At 45.1% G+C, this 15,281-nt stretch overlaps 1 protein-coding gene across 1 annotated transcript in view; it reads right to left on the reverse strand.

Moving 5' to 3' along the window:
* The window catches only part of LIN28B (lin-28 homolog B), a 93,468-nt gene that overhangs the window by 36,203 nt on the left and 41,984 nt on the right, over positions 1-15,281 (reverse strand). Inside the window, exon 3 of the mRNA XM_068412966.1 lies at positions 11,022-11,206. Within this exon, the coding sequence (XP_068269067.1) occupies positions 11,022-11,206 (185 nt within the window). The remainder of the gene's footprint in view (positions 1-11,021; positions 11,207-15,281) is intronic.

Here is a 15,281-nt window from a genome sequence, read left to right on the forward strand (position 1 = left end):
AGATCATCAAATCCAACCATCAACCCAATGCCACCATGCCTGCTAAACCATGTCCTGAAGCGCCACATCTAGACTTTTTTTGAACACCTCCAGGGATAGTGACTCCACCACCTCCCTGGACAGCCTGTTCCAATGCCTAATGACTCTTTCAGTGAAGAAATTCTTCCTAAGATCCAGCCTGAACCTCCCCTGGCGTAATTTGAGGCCATTTCCTCTCGTCCTATTGCTGGTTACCCAGGAGAAGAGACCGACCCCCCCCTCACCACAACCTCCTATCAGGTAGTTATAGAGGGCGATAAGGTCTCCCCTCAGCCTCCTCTTCTGCAAACTAAACCACCCCAGTTCCCTCAACCGCTCCTCATAAGACTTGTGTTCCAGACCCTTCACCAGCTTTGTTGCCCTTCTTTGGACACGCTCCAGCAGCTCAATGTCCTTCTTGTAGTGAGGGGCCCAGAACTGGACACAGTATTCGAGGTGCGGCCTCACCAGTGCTGAGTACAGGGGAACAATCACTTCCCTTGTCCTGCTGGCCACACTATTTCTGATACAAGCCAGGATGCTGTTGGCCTTCTTGACCACCTGGGCACCCTGCTGGCTCATATTCAGCCATCTGTCCACCAGCACCCCCAGGTCTTTTTCTGCCAGGCAGCTTTCCAGCCACTCTGCCCCAAGCTTGTAGCGTTGCATGGGGTTGTTGTGACGAAGCGCAGGACTTGGCACTTGGCCTTGTTGAACTTCATATAGTTACACAGAATCACAGAATGTTATATATATATATATAGTTAGTTAGTTAGTTAGTTAGCTTGGGCCCATCGATCCAGCCTGTCCAGATCTCTCTGCAGAGCCTTCCTACCCTCAGGCAGATCAACACTTCCACCCAACTTGGTGTCGTCTGCAAAATTACTGAGGGTGCACTCAATCCCCTCGTCCAGATCATCAATAAAGATATTAAACAGTATTGGCCCCAAGTATTGGCCCCAAGACCGAGCCCTGGGGGATACCACTGGTCACCGGCCGCCAACTGGATTTAACTCCATTCACTACCACTCTCTGGGCTCAGCTGTCCAGCCAGTTTTTTACCCAGTGAACAGTACTCTTGTCCAAGCCACAAGCTGCCAGCTTCTCCAGAAGAATGCCGTGGGAGACTGTGTCAAAGGCTTCACTGAAGTCTAAGTAGACCACATGCACAGACTTTCCCTCATCCACTAGGCAGGTCACCTGGTCATAGAAGATCAGGTTGCTCAGGCACGAACCCATGCTGGCTGGGCCCGATCCCGTGGTTGTCCTGGACATGCTGTGTGATTGCGCTCAGGATGATCTGCTCCATCACCTTCCCCAGCACCAAGGTCAGGCTGACAGGCCTGTAGTTCCTGGGATCCTCCTTCTGGCCCTTCTTGTAGATGGGTGTCACATTGGCCAGCCTCCAGTCGTCTGGGACCTCCCCAGTTAGCCAGGACTGCTGGTAAATGATGGAGAGCAGCTTGGCGAGCTCATCTGACAGCTCCCTCAGTACCCTTGGGTGGATCCCATCCGGCCCCAGAGACTTGTTCATGTCTAGCTGGAGCAGCAGGTCGCTAACTGCTTCCTCCTATATGATGAGGGGATTATTCTGTTCCCCATTCCCGTCATCCAGTTCAGGGGGCTGAGTGCCCTGAGGATAACTGGTCTGACTGTTAAAGACTGAGGCAAAGGCAGCATTAAGTATCTCTGCCTTTTCCTCATCCTTGGTGACAATGTTTCCCCCCACATCCAGTAAAGGGTGGAGATTCTCCTTGGTCCTCCTTTTGTTGTTAATGTGTTTGTAAAAACATTTTTTGTTGTCTTTTACGACAGTGGCCAGAGTGAGTTCTATCTGGGCTTTCGCCTTTCTAATTTTCTCTCTGTACACCCTGACAGCATCCTTGTACTCTTCCCGAGTTGCCTGTCCCTTCTTCCAAAGATGGTAAACACTCTTCTTATTCCTGAGTTCCAGCCAAAGCTCTCTGTTCAGCCAGGCCGGTCTTCTTCCCCGCCGGCTCATCTTCCAGTACACAGGGACAGTCTGCTCCTGCACGTTTAAGATTACCTCCTTGAAGAATGTCCAGCCTTCCTGGACCCCTTTGCCCTTCAGGACTGTCTCCCAAGGGACTCTCTCAACCAGCGTCCTGAACAGGCCAAAGTCCGCCCTCTGGAAATCCAAGGTAGCAGTTTTGCTGACCCCTTTCCTTACCTCGCCAAGAATCGAAAACTCTGGCATTTCGTGATCGCTATGCCCAAGACGGCCTCCGACCTCCACATCTCCCACCAGTCCTTCTCTGTTTGCAAACAGCAGGTCTAGCCGGGCACCTCCCCTGGTAGGCTCACTTACCAGCTGCATCAGGAAGTTATCTTATCTTCCACACACTCCAGGAACCTCCTGGACTGTTTTCTCTCTGCTGTGTTATATTCACAGCAGACATCTGGCAAGCTGAAGTCGCCCACATGGACAAGTGCTAGCAATCGCGAAACTTCTCCCAGCCGCTTATACAATGCTTCATCTGCCTCTTCCTCCTGGTTGGGTGGTCTATAACAGACTCCCACCAGGATATTTCCCTTGTTAGCTTTCCCCCTGATCTTTACCCATAAGCACTGGTATGGGTACATATATATATATATATAACTTATACCCGTAAGTTTGGTATGTAGGAAGGCTGTGGCTGCTGAGCTCTCTTAAACACAAATGGATGATGTAGAGATTTTAACAAGGGCTGCCTAATGAATATATGCAGTAACACTTTTCAGAGGCTTCTAACTTAGACTTGGATAGGTCTGCACAAAGACGAGGAAAGATTAACCCCTGCCCTAGAGATCCATCTCCAAGCCAGCTTTCAAGCTCCGACCCTCTCTTTTGTTTCAAGAGAACAAAACTATGGTGGTCTTTGCAGTCCATAAGCCTAAGAGGGGTCTCAAACATCACTGGAAAGAGGAACTAAACACCCAATAGAATCACTGTGAAGCAGGGAAAAAGCAAACAGACATGAAAATGCCCTGTGCTTGAAAAATGGGAGAAGCGAGAATGAAAACTGGAAAGGAAGAAATTCTTACCACCTAAACCCAGGTGAAAGAGTCAGGGAGGGGGAGGAGGTGTTCAAATTTTCATTTCCAAAACATCACTCTCAAGTAAGGTCCTTTTGCAAGGCTGTATTTTTAAGAAATCTGTGTAAAAGCCATGCAACTTCTGCATTACTTCTGTGCCAGCCATCTCTTTAGAAAACAGCTGAACTGTGAACACCCTCTACCTCAGAGAGGAGCAGGATAATTCAACCTTTTGACAGTGATGTGCTGACACCATTTTGTGCCAAAGGCTACAAAACCCTGAATTTTTCATCGCATTCTCTGGGTGGCTGGACACTCTCGCTTTGACTGCCCCCCTGTTTCACCCCAGTGCTGCTCAGGACCTGCCCAAAGCAGGTCCCTGGGGCTGGCCGAAGGCAGGAGGGGCTGTGGCCCCAGTGTCGTAGCTGTGTGTAGTGACTGCCAGCCTGGCCTTGCCTCCCAGCTCTCGGACGAAGGGACTCTGACGGGCTTTCCCTATCCACCTCAGCCCCATCTGTCTGCTAGGCATGGTTTTTATGAGCTTTTTCTCATTTCGGTACTAGTTCAGGGCTCTCCTTCCCAGCCCGTACCACCTCCATTATTCACGTCTCCTTCACAAAAATCTGCTTGGCTCGAGCTGTAGGAGGCTTTTCTATGAAAATTAAATTATACACTTGAGTGTGATTCAGTCAGTAGAGGTGGAACCAATACAGTTTCAAGTTTGAAGTGACTTTGCATCATGTAACTTTTCTGTCCTAAACTAGCTCTCCTAGTCCTCCTAACTTCAATCCGAATGCCCTCCACAGCACTCCATCATTGCTGCCTGCATCACACCTGTTCAGGGGCTGTTTGTGCAGACCACAAACTTTGAAAGACTTCTAAGATCTTCATATTATAGTTTGACTTTGGATCATCTGCAGAATGTCTTCAGATATTAAATCAGTTTTCTATCTGACTCAGACACAAACTAATTTTAAGTGACAGTTCATCAGGGAAGTATTTTATTTTTTAATTACAGTGGCTATATTTCAACCTGTGGTTTAGAAATATGTTTTCTTTCACTTGAAAATTTTGCTTTTGGTCATGTCTAGGAGTCACTGGTAAACACCATTTATTATATCTTAACGCAAAACCACTTCTTTTCTGTTGTCTCACCTTTGTAAATGTCTACGTTGGAAAAAGTTTTTTGAAATGTTATATTGATGCTGCAGTGCTCATTACTATTTAGCCAATGGCTAAATATATGGCTCTTTCCCTAGCCGTATTTCCAGAACATAATTCAGCATCACCGTTTATCCAGTGGCAATGCTTCATTAAGCTCCCTTATCCAGCAGCTCCTGACTCCCTCTCTCACAGTTTACTTTCAGGGCTGCGCTGTAAACCAAGTCAGTGAAACATGTCATGTCAAACCCAAAAATCTCACAAAATGCTACTTATTTATTATATGTTTAAATCCAAACCACTTACTGATACAGGCTCCCTGCCACAAGTGTGATGTTAGTGGTAGCATAGGACTGAAACATCATAAATTAGAACTGGGAGATTGAGCTATACCCTTAATTATTTCTTCCTTGTCCCTCCTTTCTTGCTTTACTTTATTGCTTCCATTTTGGTGAAAATACTTCAAAACAAAAAAAGAAAATAAAAAGTTGTCATCCTCCCCATGCCCCCTTGAAATGTTCCAAGTGAAGCAAGTGCCAAGCCGAGCACAGTTACAGCACTACAGACACTCTGCTGAAAAAGTATCCAGCTTTGAGCTTCTACTAGGAATTTTTACAGATACTGGATAATACCTCTAGGTCCTGAAGATAACTCTAGCTTCTAGTCCTGTAAGCATCATGCATCTTCTTTGTTAATATTGTGCCAAAGGCCTGTTGGTCAAATTTATTTAAATGTACACTGCACTGAAGAATATTTTCCCAGCTATATACATTAATAAAAATAATATTAAATAAAAAATTACAACTGATAAACAGTCCTTTACCAGGTTTCATTTTAGGTCACATACAAACACCGGGAGTGTTTTTTGTTTTTTTTTTTAAAAAAAAACAAACCAGAATTTTTTTCCTTCCTCCCTTTTTCCTCCTCCAAACCTTATTCTCAGATGGTGGGCTAGGTTCCGATTTCATTTATTCTACTCTATATCAAGATTTCACAGACTTGTCTACAAGTTACTGAGCAGGTGATTAAGGTGTGAATTCAGAGTACTTTATCTTTTCTGCATCAGCTCCCTGTGGTCATTCCTAGAGAGCAGCATAGCGTGCTTTTCTCTCAGCTCACTGTCAAAGTTGAGCGTAACACATTGTGTTCGGCATGTGTTAGGAGTCCCTATGAAGGGAGCCGCAACCTGCTGCAGCGTAACATGTTGCAAATTCATCTCCTGGCTTACTTAGGCAGAGACCAGCCCCAAGAGCCGCCACTGTGCATCTTTGCCATCAAACACCACTTCTGAAGCCAGCACTTCTCAGATGCACAATACAGCTGAGTCTCATTTAGAAACCTCCCCTCTAGCCCAGATTGCTCTAGACACTGTGAAAAAAATATATACGTAGGACACAGGGATAATAAAATAGCTTAAAGTAAGGTCTGGGAACCTAAAGCCTGAGGGCTGCTTATAGCCACAGCTTCATTTCACACGGACCACAAAAGACTTTCCCTTCCTCGTACTGGCACGTACTAGCATGCTGGCTGAGAAAGATGCCAAAGTGGCCAATATCACCGACAGTAATTACAAAGCCTTCCCACCCATGTTATAAAATTAATGTGACCCACAGTAACGCTGAAGGGGAAATATTATCATTGCAAGGTCCCCACAGCAACAACACTCTGCAAATTACAGAGACTCTGAGTCTATTGTGGAAGCACCACAAAATCTACCAAACAGCACCAATATTTGGTAACCTCTGTGTCACGACTTCCCCCCCCGCCCCACCCTGCACATATTGCCGCTTTTCCCTTTCTTTTTCCCACCCTTGCTATCTCTGTCAGACATTCTTCCCTTCTGCCTTAAATCCTGCCTACACCATTAATAGAGTCATGGGATCCATTCAAATGGGATCTATTTAAAAAGATGCAGTGAGGCTCGGCCCTCACGCTGTTACACTGGTAACGTAGAAAAGAGATAAACACAAGAACGTGGAATTAGCTTTCATAAATGGAGGCAGTTCTCACAGTACAACAGCAATCTTCAAGAAATTTTCCATGATGGAGATGTACTTTTTTTATTAGCTAGGCGTTCAATCAAAACTAATTTTCCTTCAAGCAATGACACTGCTCCTCACTGAGTGATAATGTCAATACTACTTCAGACATTCCAAATTTCATACTTTTTTGGTGTCTTATGACTTAAGTATAAGAATTATGAGACAGAAGTGGGTAGATGTTTTTTTCCCACATTTTCATATTCAAATTAATTGAATTTTATTTTGAATTTTTCCTTCTTTAAAGGCAAGTGAACATGAAAGAGTGCACTGTCTTATGGATCACCCCTCTGCACTGTTTTTCAGGGTATTGTCTGTTCAATTTTTTCTAGGCTTCAGCTATGAAAAAACATAATTGAAATTAGGATTCATCTCACCTAACTTTAGAGACATGTAAGGGAAGTATCTACAGCATTGGAGCTCGGCTCCCTTTGTAGTCCCTGAAGAGAAAGAGCCACAAGGCAAGATTCATCCCCAATATTTTAGATGCTTCCCTAGGACGAGGTGAATTGCACTCTGAAAGTACTGCTTCCTCTGCATTGACTACACTGTGCACTATATATATCTACGTTTGTTCAGATCCTTGTGTCCTTAAATATGCAGTTTTTCCTCATCTACTTACAACCTGCCCATTTAAATTTCAAGGTTTTTGAAGCAAGGACTGTCTTCTTTCATATAAATGTGCAACAATCAGGACAACAGTATCATGACTGCGGCCTTTATTTGCTGCCATAGTATGAATACCCTAATATCCTAAAAAAATTAGTAATTACAGTCCATGGAAAACCAATGGTTTAAATAAGAACTACATTGGAAGCCTAGTGGAAAAAGGGGGGAAAAAAAAAAGGGGGGAAAAAAAAAGGGGGGGAAAAAAAAAGGGGGGAAAAAAAAAGGGGGGAAAAAAAAGGGGGGGAAAAAAAGGGGGGGGAAAAAAAAAAAGGGGGGAAAAAAAAAGGGGGGGAAAAAAAAAAAAGGGGGGAAAAAAAAGGGGGGAAAAAAAAAGGGGGGAAAAAAAAAGGGGGGGAAAAAGGGGGGGAAAAAAAAGGGGGGGAAAAAAGGGGGGGAAAAAGGGGGGGAAAAAGGGGGGGAAAAAGGGGGGAGAAAAAGGGGGGAGAAAAGGGGGGAGAAAAGGGGGGAGAAAAGGGGGGAGAAAAGGGGGGAGAAAAGGGGGGAGAAAAGGGGGGAGAAAAGGGGGGAAAAAAAGGGGGGAAAAAAGGGGGGAAAAAAGGGGGGAAAAAAGGGGGGAAAAAAGGGGGGGAAAAAGGGGGGGAAAAAGGGGGGGAAAAAGGGGGGAAAAAGGGGGGGAAAAAGGGGGGGAAAAAGGGGGGGAAAAAGGGGGGGAAAAAAGGGGGGGAAAAAAAGGGGGGGAAAAAAGGGGGGGAAAAAAGAGGGGGAAAAAAGGGGGGGAAAAAAGGGGGGGAAAAAAAGGGGGGGAAAAAAGGGGGGGAAAAAAGGGGGGGAAAAAAGGGGGGGCAAAAGGGGGGGGAAAAAAGGGGGGGAAAAAAGGGGGGGCAAAAAGGGGGGGGAAAAAGGGGGGGGAAAAAGGGGGGGGAAAAAAGGGGGGGAAAAAGGGGGGGAAAAAGGGGGGGGAAAAAGGGGGGGGAAAAAGGGGGGGGAAAAAAGGGGGGGGAAAAAAGGGGGGGGAAAAAAGGGGGGGGAAAAAAGGGGGGGGAAAAAAGGGGGGGGAAAAAAGGGGGGGGAAAAAAGGGGGGGAAAAAAGGGGGGGGAAAAAAGGGGGGGGAAAAAAGGGGGGGAAAAAAGGGGGGGAAAAAGGGGGGGAAAAAAGGGGGGGAAAAAAGGGGGAAAAAAGGGGGGAAAAAAGGGGGGAAAAAAGGGGGGGAAAAAAGGGGGGAAAAAAGGGGGGGAAAAAAGGGGGGGAAAAAAGGGGGGGGAAAAAGGGGGGAGAAAAAGGGGGGAGAAAAAGGGGGGAGAAAAAGGGGGGAGAAAAAGGGGGGAGAAAAGGGGGGAGAAAAGGGGGAGAAAAGGGGGGAGAAAAAGGGGGGAGAAAAAGGGGGGAGAAAAGGGGGGAGAAAAAGGGGGGAGAAAAAGGGGGGAGAAAAAGGGGGGAGAAAAAGGGGGGAGAAAAAGGGGGGAGAAAAAGGGGGGAGAAAAAGGGGGGGAAAAAGGGGGTGGAAAAAAGGGGGGAGAAAAAAGGGGGGAGAAAAAAGGGGGGAGAAAAAAGGGGGGAGAAAAAAGGGGGGAGAAAAAAGGGGGGAGAAAAAAGGGGGGAGAAAAAGGGGGGAGAAAAAAGGGGGAGAAAAAGGGGGAGAAAGGGGGAGGAGAAAGGGGGGAGGAAGAAAGGGGGGGAGAAAGGGGGGAGAAAGGGGGGAGAAAGGGGGGGAGAAAGGGGGGGAGAAAGGGGGGGAGAAAGGGGGGGAGAAAGGGGGGAGAAAGGGGGGGAGAAAGGGGGGGAGAAAGGGGGGGAGAAAGGGGGGGAGAAAGGGGGGAGAAAGGGGGGGAGAAAGGGGGGAGAAAGGGGGGGAGAAAGGGGGGGAGAAAGGGGGGGAGAAAGGGGGGGAGAAAGGGGGGGGAGAAAGGGGGGGGGAGAAAGGGGGGGGAGAAAGGGGGGGAGAAAGGGGGGGAGAAAGGGGGGGAGAAAGGGGGGGGAGAAAGGGGGGGAGAAAGGGGGGGAGAAAGGGGGGGAGAAAGGGGGGGGAGAAAGGGGGGGAGAAAGGGGGGGGAGAAAGGGGGGGGAGAAAGGGGGGGGAGAAAGGGGGGGGAGAAAGGGGGGGGAGAAAGGGGGGGAGAAAGGGGGGGGAGAAAGGGGGGGAGAAAGGGGGGGGAAAAGGGGGGGGAAAAGGGGGGGGAAAAGGGGGGGGAAAAGGGGGGGGAAAAGGGGGGGAAAAGGGGGGGGAAAAGGGGGGGAAAAGGGGGGGGAAAAGGGGGGGGAAAAGGGGGGGGAAAAGGGGGGGGAAAAGGGGGGGGAAAAGGGGGGGGGGAAAAGGGGGGGAAAAGGGGGGGAAAAGGGGGGGGAAAAGGGGGGGGAAAAGGGGGGGGAAAAGGGGGGGGAAAAGGGGGGGGAAAAGGGGGGGGAAAAGGGGGGGAAAAGGGGGGGAAAAGGGGGGGAAAAGGGGGGGAAAAGGGGGGGAAAAAGGGGGGGAAAAAGGGGGGGAAAAGGGGGGGAAAAAGGGGGGAAAAAGGGGGGGAAAAGGGGGGGAAAAAGGGGGGAAAAAGGGGGGAAAAAGGGGGGAAAAAGGGGGGGAAAAAGGGGGGGAAAAAGGGGGGAAAAAGGGGGGGAAAGGGGGGGAAAGGGGGGGAAAGGGGGGGAAAGGGGGGGAAAGGGGGGGAAAAGGGGGGGGAAAGGGGGGGAAAGGGGGGGAAAGGGGGGAAAGGGGGGGAAAGGGGGGGAAAGGGGGGGAAAGGGGGGGAAAGGGGGGGAAAGGGGGGGAAGGGGGGGGAAGGGGGGGGGAGGGGGGGAAGGGGGGGAAGGGGGGGGAAGGGGGGGGAAGGGGGGGGAAGGGGGGGGAGAAAGGAAAAAAAAAAAAAAGGAAAAAAGAAAAAAAATTTCACAGCCATTGCATGCAAGACAACTCTGAAGGCCAGATATGGTGAGCAATCAAAAGGAAAGCTTTGTCCGGCTTACAAAGTGTCTCCTTGTTTTGGTTATGGACTCTGATCTATCACAGCAGCAATAAATTTTGTTCATGGCCTTTAGCTTTTACAAAGAAGGTGAAAGAGTGACAACTATCATGTTGTCTCCAGTCCTTAATTAAAAAAAAAAAAAGAAAAAAAATAAAAAAAAAGAAGCCTTTTAAACAGAGGTGGGGACAAGTGGAGTTCATCCATATCCATAGAAATGATCCCTCATTTCTCAAGGCTGGGCTACACTGCCTTTTCAGGTGACCCCTCTTTCTCAAGCTACTCATTGCTTTAGAATTTGCAATGGAAGACAACCACCTCTCAGTCATGCTATACATCAAATACTGCAGGCAAACTTGGCTGTTCAGATGTTCTTACTAGGATCCTTCACAAACTATGTATCCCCCTTGATCTCAGTCATTACAGCTACTGGGCTGGGCAATACCATTAGGAAAAAAGGGAGATTCACCTAAATACAAGAGATTTTGCGCATGAAGGCTGTCCTTGGGGAACTAGGTGCAGGTGGCTTTGGAGTGAAAAGGACTACAGAACTTCAAGCCATCAGAGGCAGAAAATAAAGTAAAACAGTGCAAGTCAGACTGCTGCACTTGTGTATAAAGAAGTGCAGCTCTTGAGACTAACCTGGAATTTGTAAGATATTATTACAACAGTTCTTCCGACCACCAGGCATTAAAATTTCTGGAAACACTTGATACTCTGTTCACTAAGTAAAAATATAATTAATCAAATGATGTACTTCTCAACCCTGACTGCACCACCTACACTTTCTTCTGTGTAAAACTACTGATGCACAGTTTAAACTGCCACTGCACACAATAGTCTCTTTAGAATGCACAATTCTCACCTAAACATAACCAGTTATTTCACCTGTATTCAGACTGACCTCTCTTCTCAGTCTAACAGCAATATTTTCAAGAGAGTATTACATTCCTTTGCAGGCTCCCTCTAATTCAATAAAACCTTCTCAAGTAACAGCAATCAAGTGGGTGATTTATGGAGTTGTATAGATACAGCTTAGTAAGTTTAATCAAATTACTTGGCTACATGTAAAAGCCAAATTTACACAGAAGGGTTTCCTTTCACCAATTAATAAATACTGAAAACATAATTTCAATAAAAACTTGCAAAGAAAAAAAAAGGGGGGGAATAGCAAAGTATGGTAATTACCTATCGCCCTTTGGTTTTCTTTTTTGTACTGTCTTCCCTTTGGGTCGTCTTTCACTTCCTAAACAGGGGCTCCCACCAGGGCCTGTTACCCGTATTGATTCAAGGCCTTTGGAAGATTTCTTAAAAGTAAATTCCACTGGTTCTCCTTCTTTTAGGCTTCTAAATCCTTCCATGTAAAGCTTGCTCTGTAAATAGGAAAAATACTCTCGGTTACCATTGCCTGAAAAACAATATTTACATTCATAATCAGCAGGACAAATTATCCTGTCTACTATCCTAGAATACACACAGGTTGAATAACAGTTTCCTCTGCATAAGCTATAGCAGACGATGCTACAAATTATGGTCCTGGATAAACTGAAAACACTATTCAACACTAAACAAGTAACAAGAACCTATTTTCAGTATCAACAAAACTGAAATAACATTTTCCTTTTCTGTGATGAATGCTATAGACGTAAGAAGCAGAGAAAATGCTGTATTCTTAAAACCTCTGTCTAACCAGCATCAGGAACCGACAAGGCTTTTTTAACAAAATGGAAAGAGCAAATGTTCACTTCAGAGCTAATTCGTTTATGATCAACATTATTATAATTCATATTCCTTATATCAGGGACATGGCTGTGCTGCTCTGAAAATGAATCAAAGATACAACGAGCATGAGAGGCAGGAGGAAGGCACTCTGAACAAAGCCTACTGAAATGGGCAATTCAAATATCCCCAGTAAGCTGCTAAATTTCTGTTCACTACCCCAAACATCTTAGCTAGCTAGCATGATTTAGGTATGGATTTGTATTTTCATTCACAGAAAAGGAAATTATTATCATCAGGGCAAGTGAAATAAATACTGATAAATCTTTTGATATTACACTGTAGGAGCAAAACCTTGGACAAGCTGAAATCAACAGGAGCTCACCATTGATTCTGATGCACTGAAAGTTTCCATCTCAATTCGTAATAAAATACGTACAATTTTAAGTCTACATCCCAGGACAAATCTGACAAATCAAACTCTTAAATAAAATGATCATCAAGTTAAGTGAGACAATTTTTTTGGGGGAAAAAGATAAAATGATAGACACTGGTTGTACTAAACGTTTATTTTAGAAGTTACACATTACATGAATGAGATCAGTTGGACTCACAGAGAATAATACAAAAGCCGTCAACTTCCAAACACTTGCAGTTTTTGCAGGAGAGTTATGAAACATGTTTTCTTTCTTTGCTCATGAACTCTTTATCAGAAGAGAAAAACGCATCCTGACTGATTCTTACTCTGTTCTCCAGCACTCACTTGGCCAAACCACGGAGTCAAGAAGGGAATCTTTACTGCAGGTGCCATCCTGCTCAGTCACATGTCAAAAAGAACCGAGCAACACTTGACTCTGTAAGTCACTTCTACTACCCCACAAGTGCAACTGGGGAACATGTTCAAATCAGACGGCAATCCCTGACATGGGCTCCCTGTATTCATGTTATGGGTATGGGAGGTCTGCAGCACCAAGACACTATATTAGCAAAGCACAAGAACTGACACCTACAGAGTTCATAGTTCATACATAAAGAGGGAGCTAGTCTCTTCACAAGGATGCACAGAGAACAGGACAAGAGACAACAGGCCCAACCTGCTTCAGGGGAAACTCCATCCAGACATAAGGGGAAGTTGCTCACTATGAGATTAAGCAGAGAAGTCCAGAGTAGTAGTACAGTTCCCTTTGCTGGAAATAGCTAAGACTCAGCTTAACAGGGCACTTAATAACCTAATCCAAGGCCCTGCTTTCAGCAAAACGCTGGACTAGATGATCTCAAGAGGTCCCTTCCAACCTAGACTTTTCTGTCATTCAGATATCTTAATCCTGAGCTGAATCACACCTGGTGAGACTGCAAAACAGGATTCCAGTTCCTGGTTCTGCAGCAGAGTTACCACGGGGAACCTGTGTCACTGAATTTCTCCTGGTCTTTCTAAAGAGGGACACCACTGCAAAGTCCATTTCCCACAGCACTAATAGACTAAGTTAAAAATTATAAAATAATTGGGAATATTTATTTTAATGAAACCATGTGAAAGCAGATGTACCTTTGCTTCCAAAAACCCCAAGTACCGGACGAGCTGAGTTCTCACAGTCTACCCAGCAGCAACCATTCATAACGCAACAAGACACTACCAATGCCAGTCTGACAGAGGGACTCAGTTGCTTACAATTTTTCCAGCAGCCAAAAGTAAGCAAGAACACATCTTCACTGCTTAGGACAAAGGCTGTTTTTGCTTATCCAGTTGTGCAGCTCTAGCACATGTGGCTGTTCCACCAACTGTCCTAACAGTGTGAAGCATGAGACAAATAGTTGACCTTCTAGGTGAGAGGTTGAGCCCTATTTAAAAGGTGGGGGAGGCGGTACAGGGCAGGAGGATGCACATGAAAGAAGAAATATGATATCTGTTCCCTGAATCATAAGCTTGGCTGTTTTTTGAAATGAAAATATAAGGTATGAAAAAGGAAATACGCAAGTCTTCTCACTAATATGACTGGAAGACAGTAATTCTACATAAACCAATGAAACAAACCACCCAGGAAGGCAACATTGCTTCAAGCAAGCCCTCCACTTGGAAATGTCTGTATAGCAATAAGGGGATCTGTCACAAGGAAGAAACATTCAAGTTCAGAATATGCCCAAAGAAGACATCACCACTTATCAACTGAAACAACAGATTCTGCCTGTGGCGTGAATCCATCCCTCCCTAGGTCCATCCACACCTCTTCAGTCTTCAGCAGCCACCAGGGAAAATCTCGTTAAAAGGAAAGAACTGAACAAGTATTTTGTCTGAAACTAAAACATATAGTTAAATGTTCCAAAACTAGACAACGTGACAATACAGATGGGTGCTAATCACAAGGGGAACCTCAAGCAGATAAACATAAGCCCTTATTTCTCAGTAATACTGAACACGGCATGGATGCTTTTGTCTTTTTGTTTAATTACAACTTAATGAAGATATAGTTAAGTCTCAGCACGACTTCTTCGGTGTTTTTCCTTGCTGAGTTTCACTGTTACAAAACAAATGCCAAAAGGTTGACATCCGATATGAACGTAACGTTATGTCTTCTACTTCAGAAGAAAGAAGTACTTATTTAAAATGCAACCTAAAACAGGATGCTATTAGTACTCCAAAATGTTTTTATTTTTCTCATTTCACTTTTAGCAACAGAACTTTTACTTCCAAACAAAGTACCATGTTTACAAGAGGGATTTTAAAATACATTTTAAAGTCAAAACTAATGGAACAATTATGCTTTCATAAATCACATACTATGCCTATGCAAGTGTACATTTTTTGCATCTTTGTGTTTTCCAGCACTTTCAACAATAGAAAATGTTGAAAAAAACACTTCAAATGACCTGCACAGTATTCGCCTTGAATACACCTCAACAGCTTTTCAGTGTTATAGATGGATTTGGTGCCGTCTGACTTATTGTGTAAATGTACACTACCATGCTGTCAGTCAGCTCATGGTGAGAGATTCTCTAAGGGTGCAATAACAATTCAAAGCCATAGTGAAAAAACGGCATTTGGAAACCAGCAAAACAAATCTAAAACCTGAATCCCTCTTAACTTGTCTGAAGAGCTGGACAAAAAATGTCTGTAGAGTTGATAATTTAATGTTGAGAGACCCAGCTCAGTATTTTCCTCACATTACTTAAACAAATAAAACCCACACAATTAAAAGCAGCCAGAGTTTCAAGTCAGTGAACCATTTCTAGAGACCTGAATGGGGTGTATGGGCACACCGCCAACGAACAAAGGGAAAAACTTAAAAGCAACATGCTTTTCCTCCTTTTTCTCTTTCAGCTGTCAGAGACTTTGCTGTTATTTTTACCGGCAGTCAATATAGTGATTTCAGACTAGAGATTTTTTTCTTTTTCTTTTTTTAACTTGACAGTGCCATTTCTATTTTTTTATAGGTATCCTATTATTTCTTGGTATTTTAGCCTATACTGTAAAGTCTCACACACCTCTGTCACAAGCAACGGCTTGGTCCAAAATACTGGCAATTTCATAAGAGTATGAGCAACGACAAAAAATAAAGAGTGTAAAAATGCATGATCACAAGTTCTTGGAAAGCATTTCCTGCTACGAAACAAAAACCAAAACGTAACAAAAATAAACTGTATTAGCAAGATGGTCCCAAAGAAAAGTACCATTTCATGGGCAGTGTCAGGGAGTGCTTACAACTCTCACCAGGCTCTACAAAAGAAAGGAAG

The sequence above is a fragment of the Nyctibius grandis genome, chromosome 1 (genome assembly GCF_013368605.1).
Source record: "Nyctibius grandis isolate bNycGra1 chromosome 1, bNycGra1.pri, whole genome shotgun sequence".
Lineage (NCBI taxonomy): Eukaryota > Metazoa > Chordata > Aves > Nyctibiiformes > Nyctibiidae > Nyctibius > Nyctibius grandis.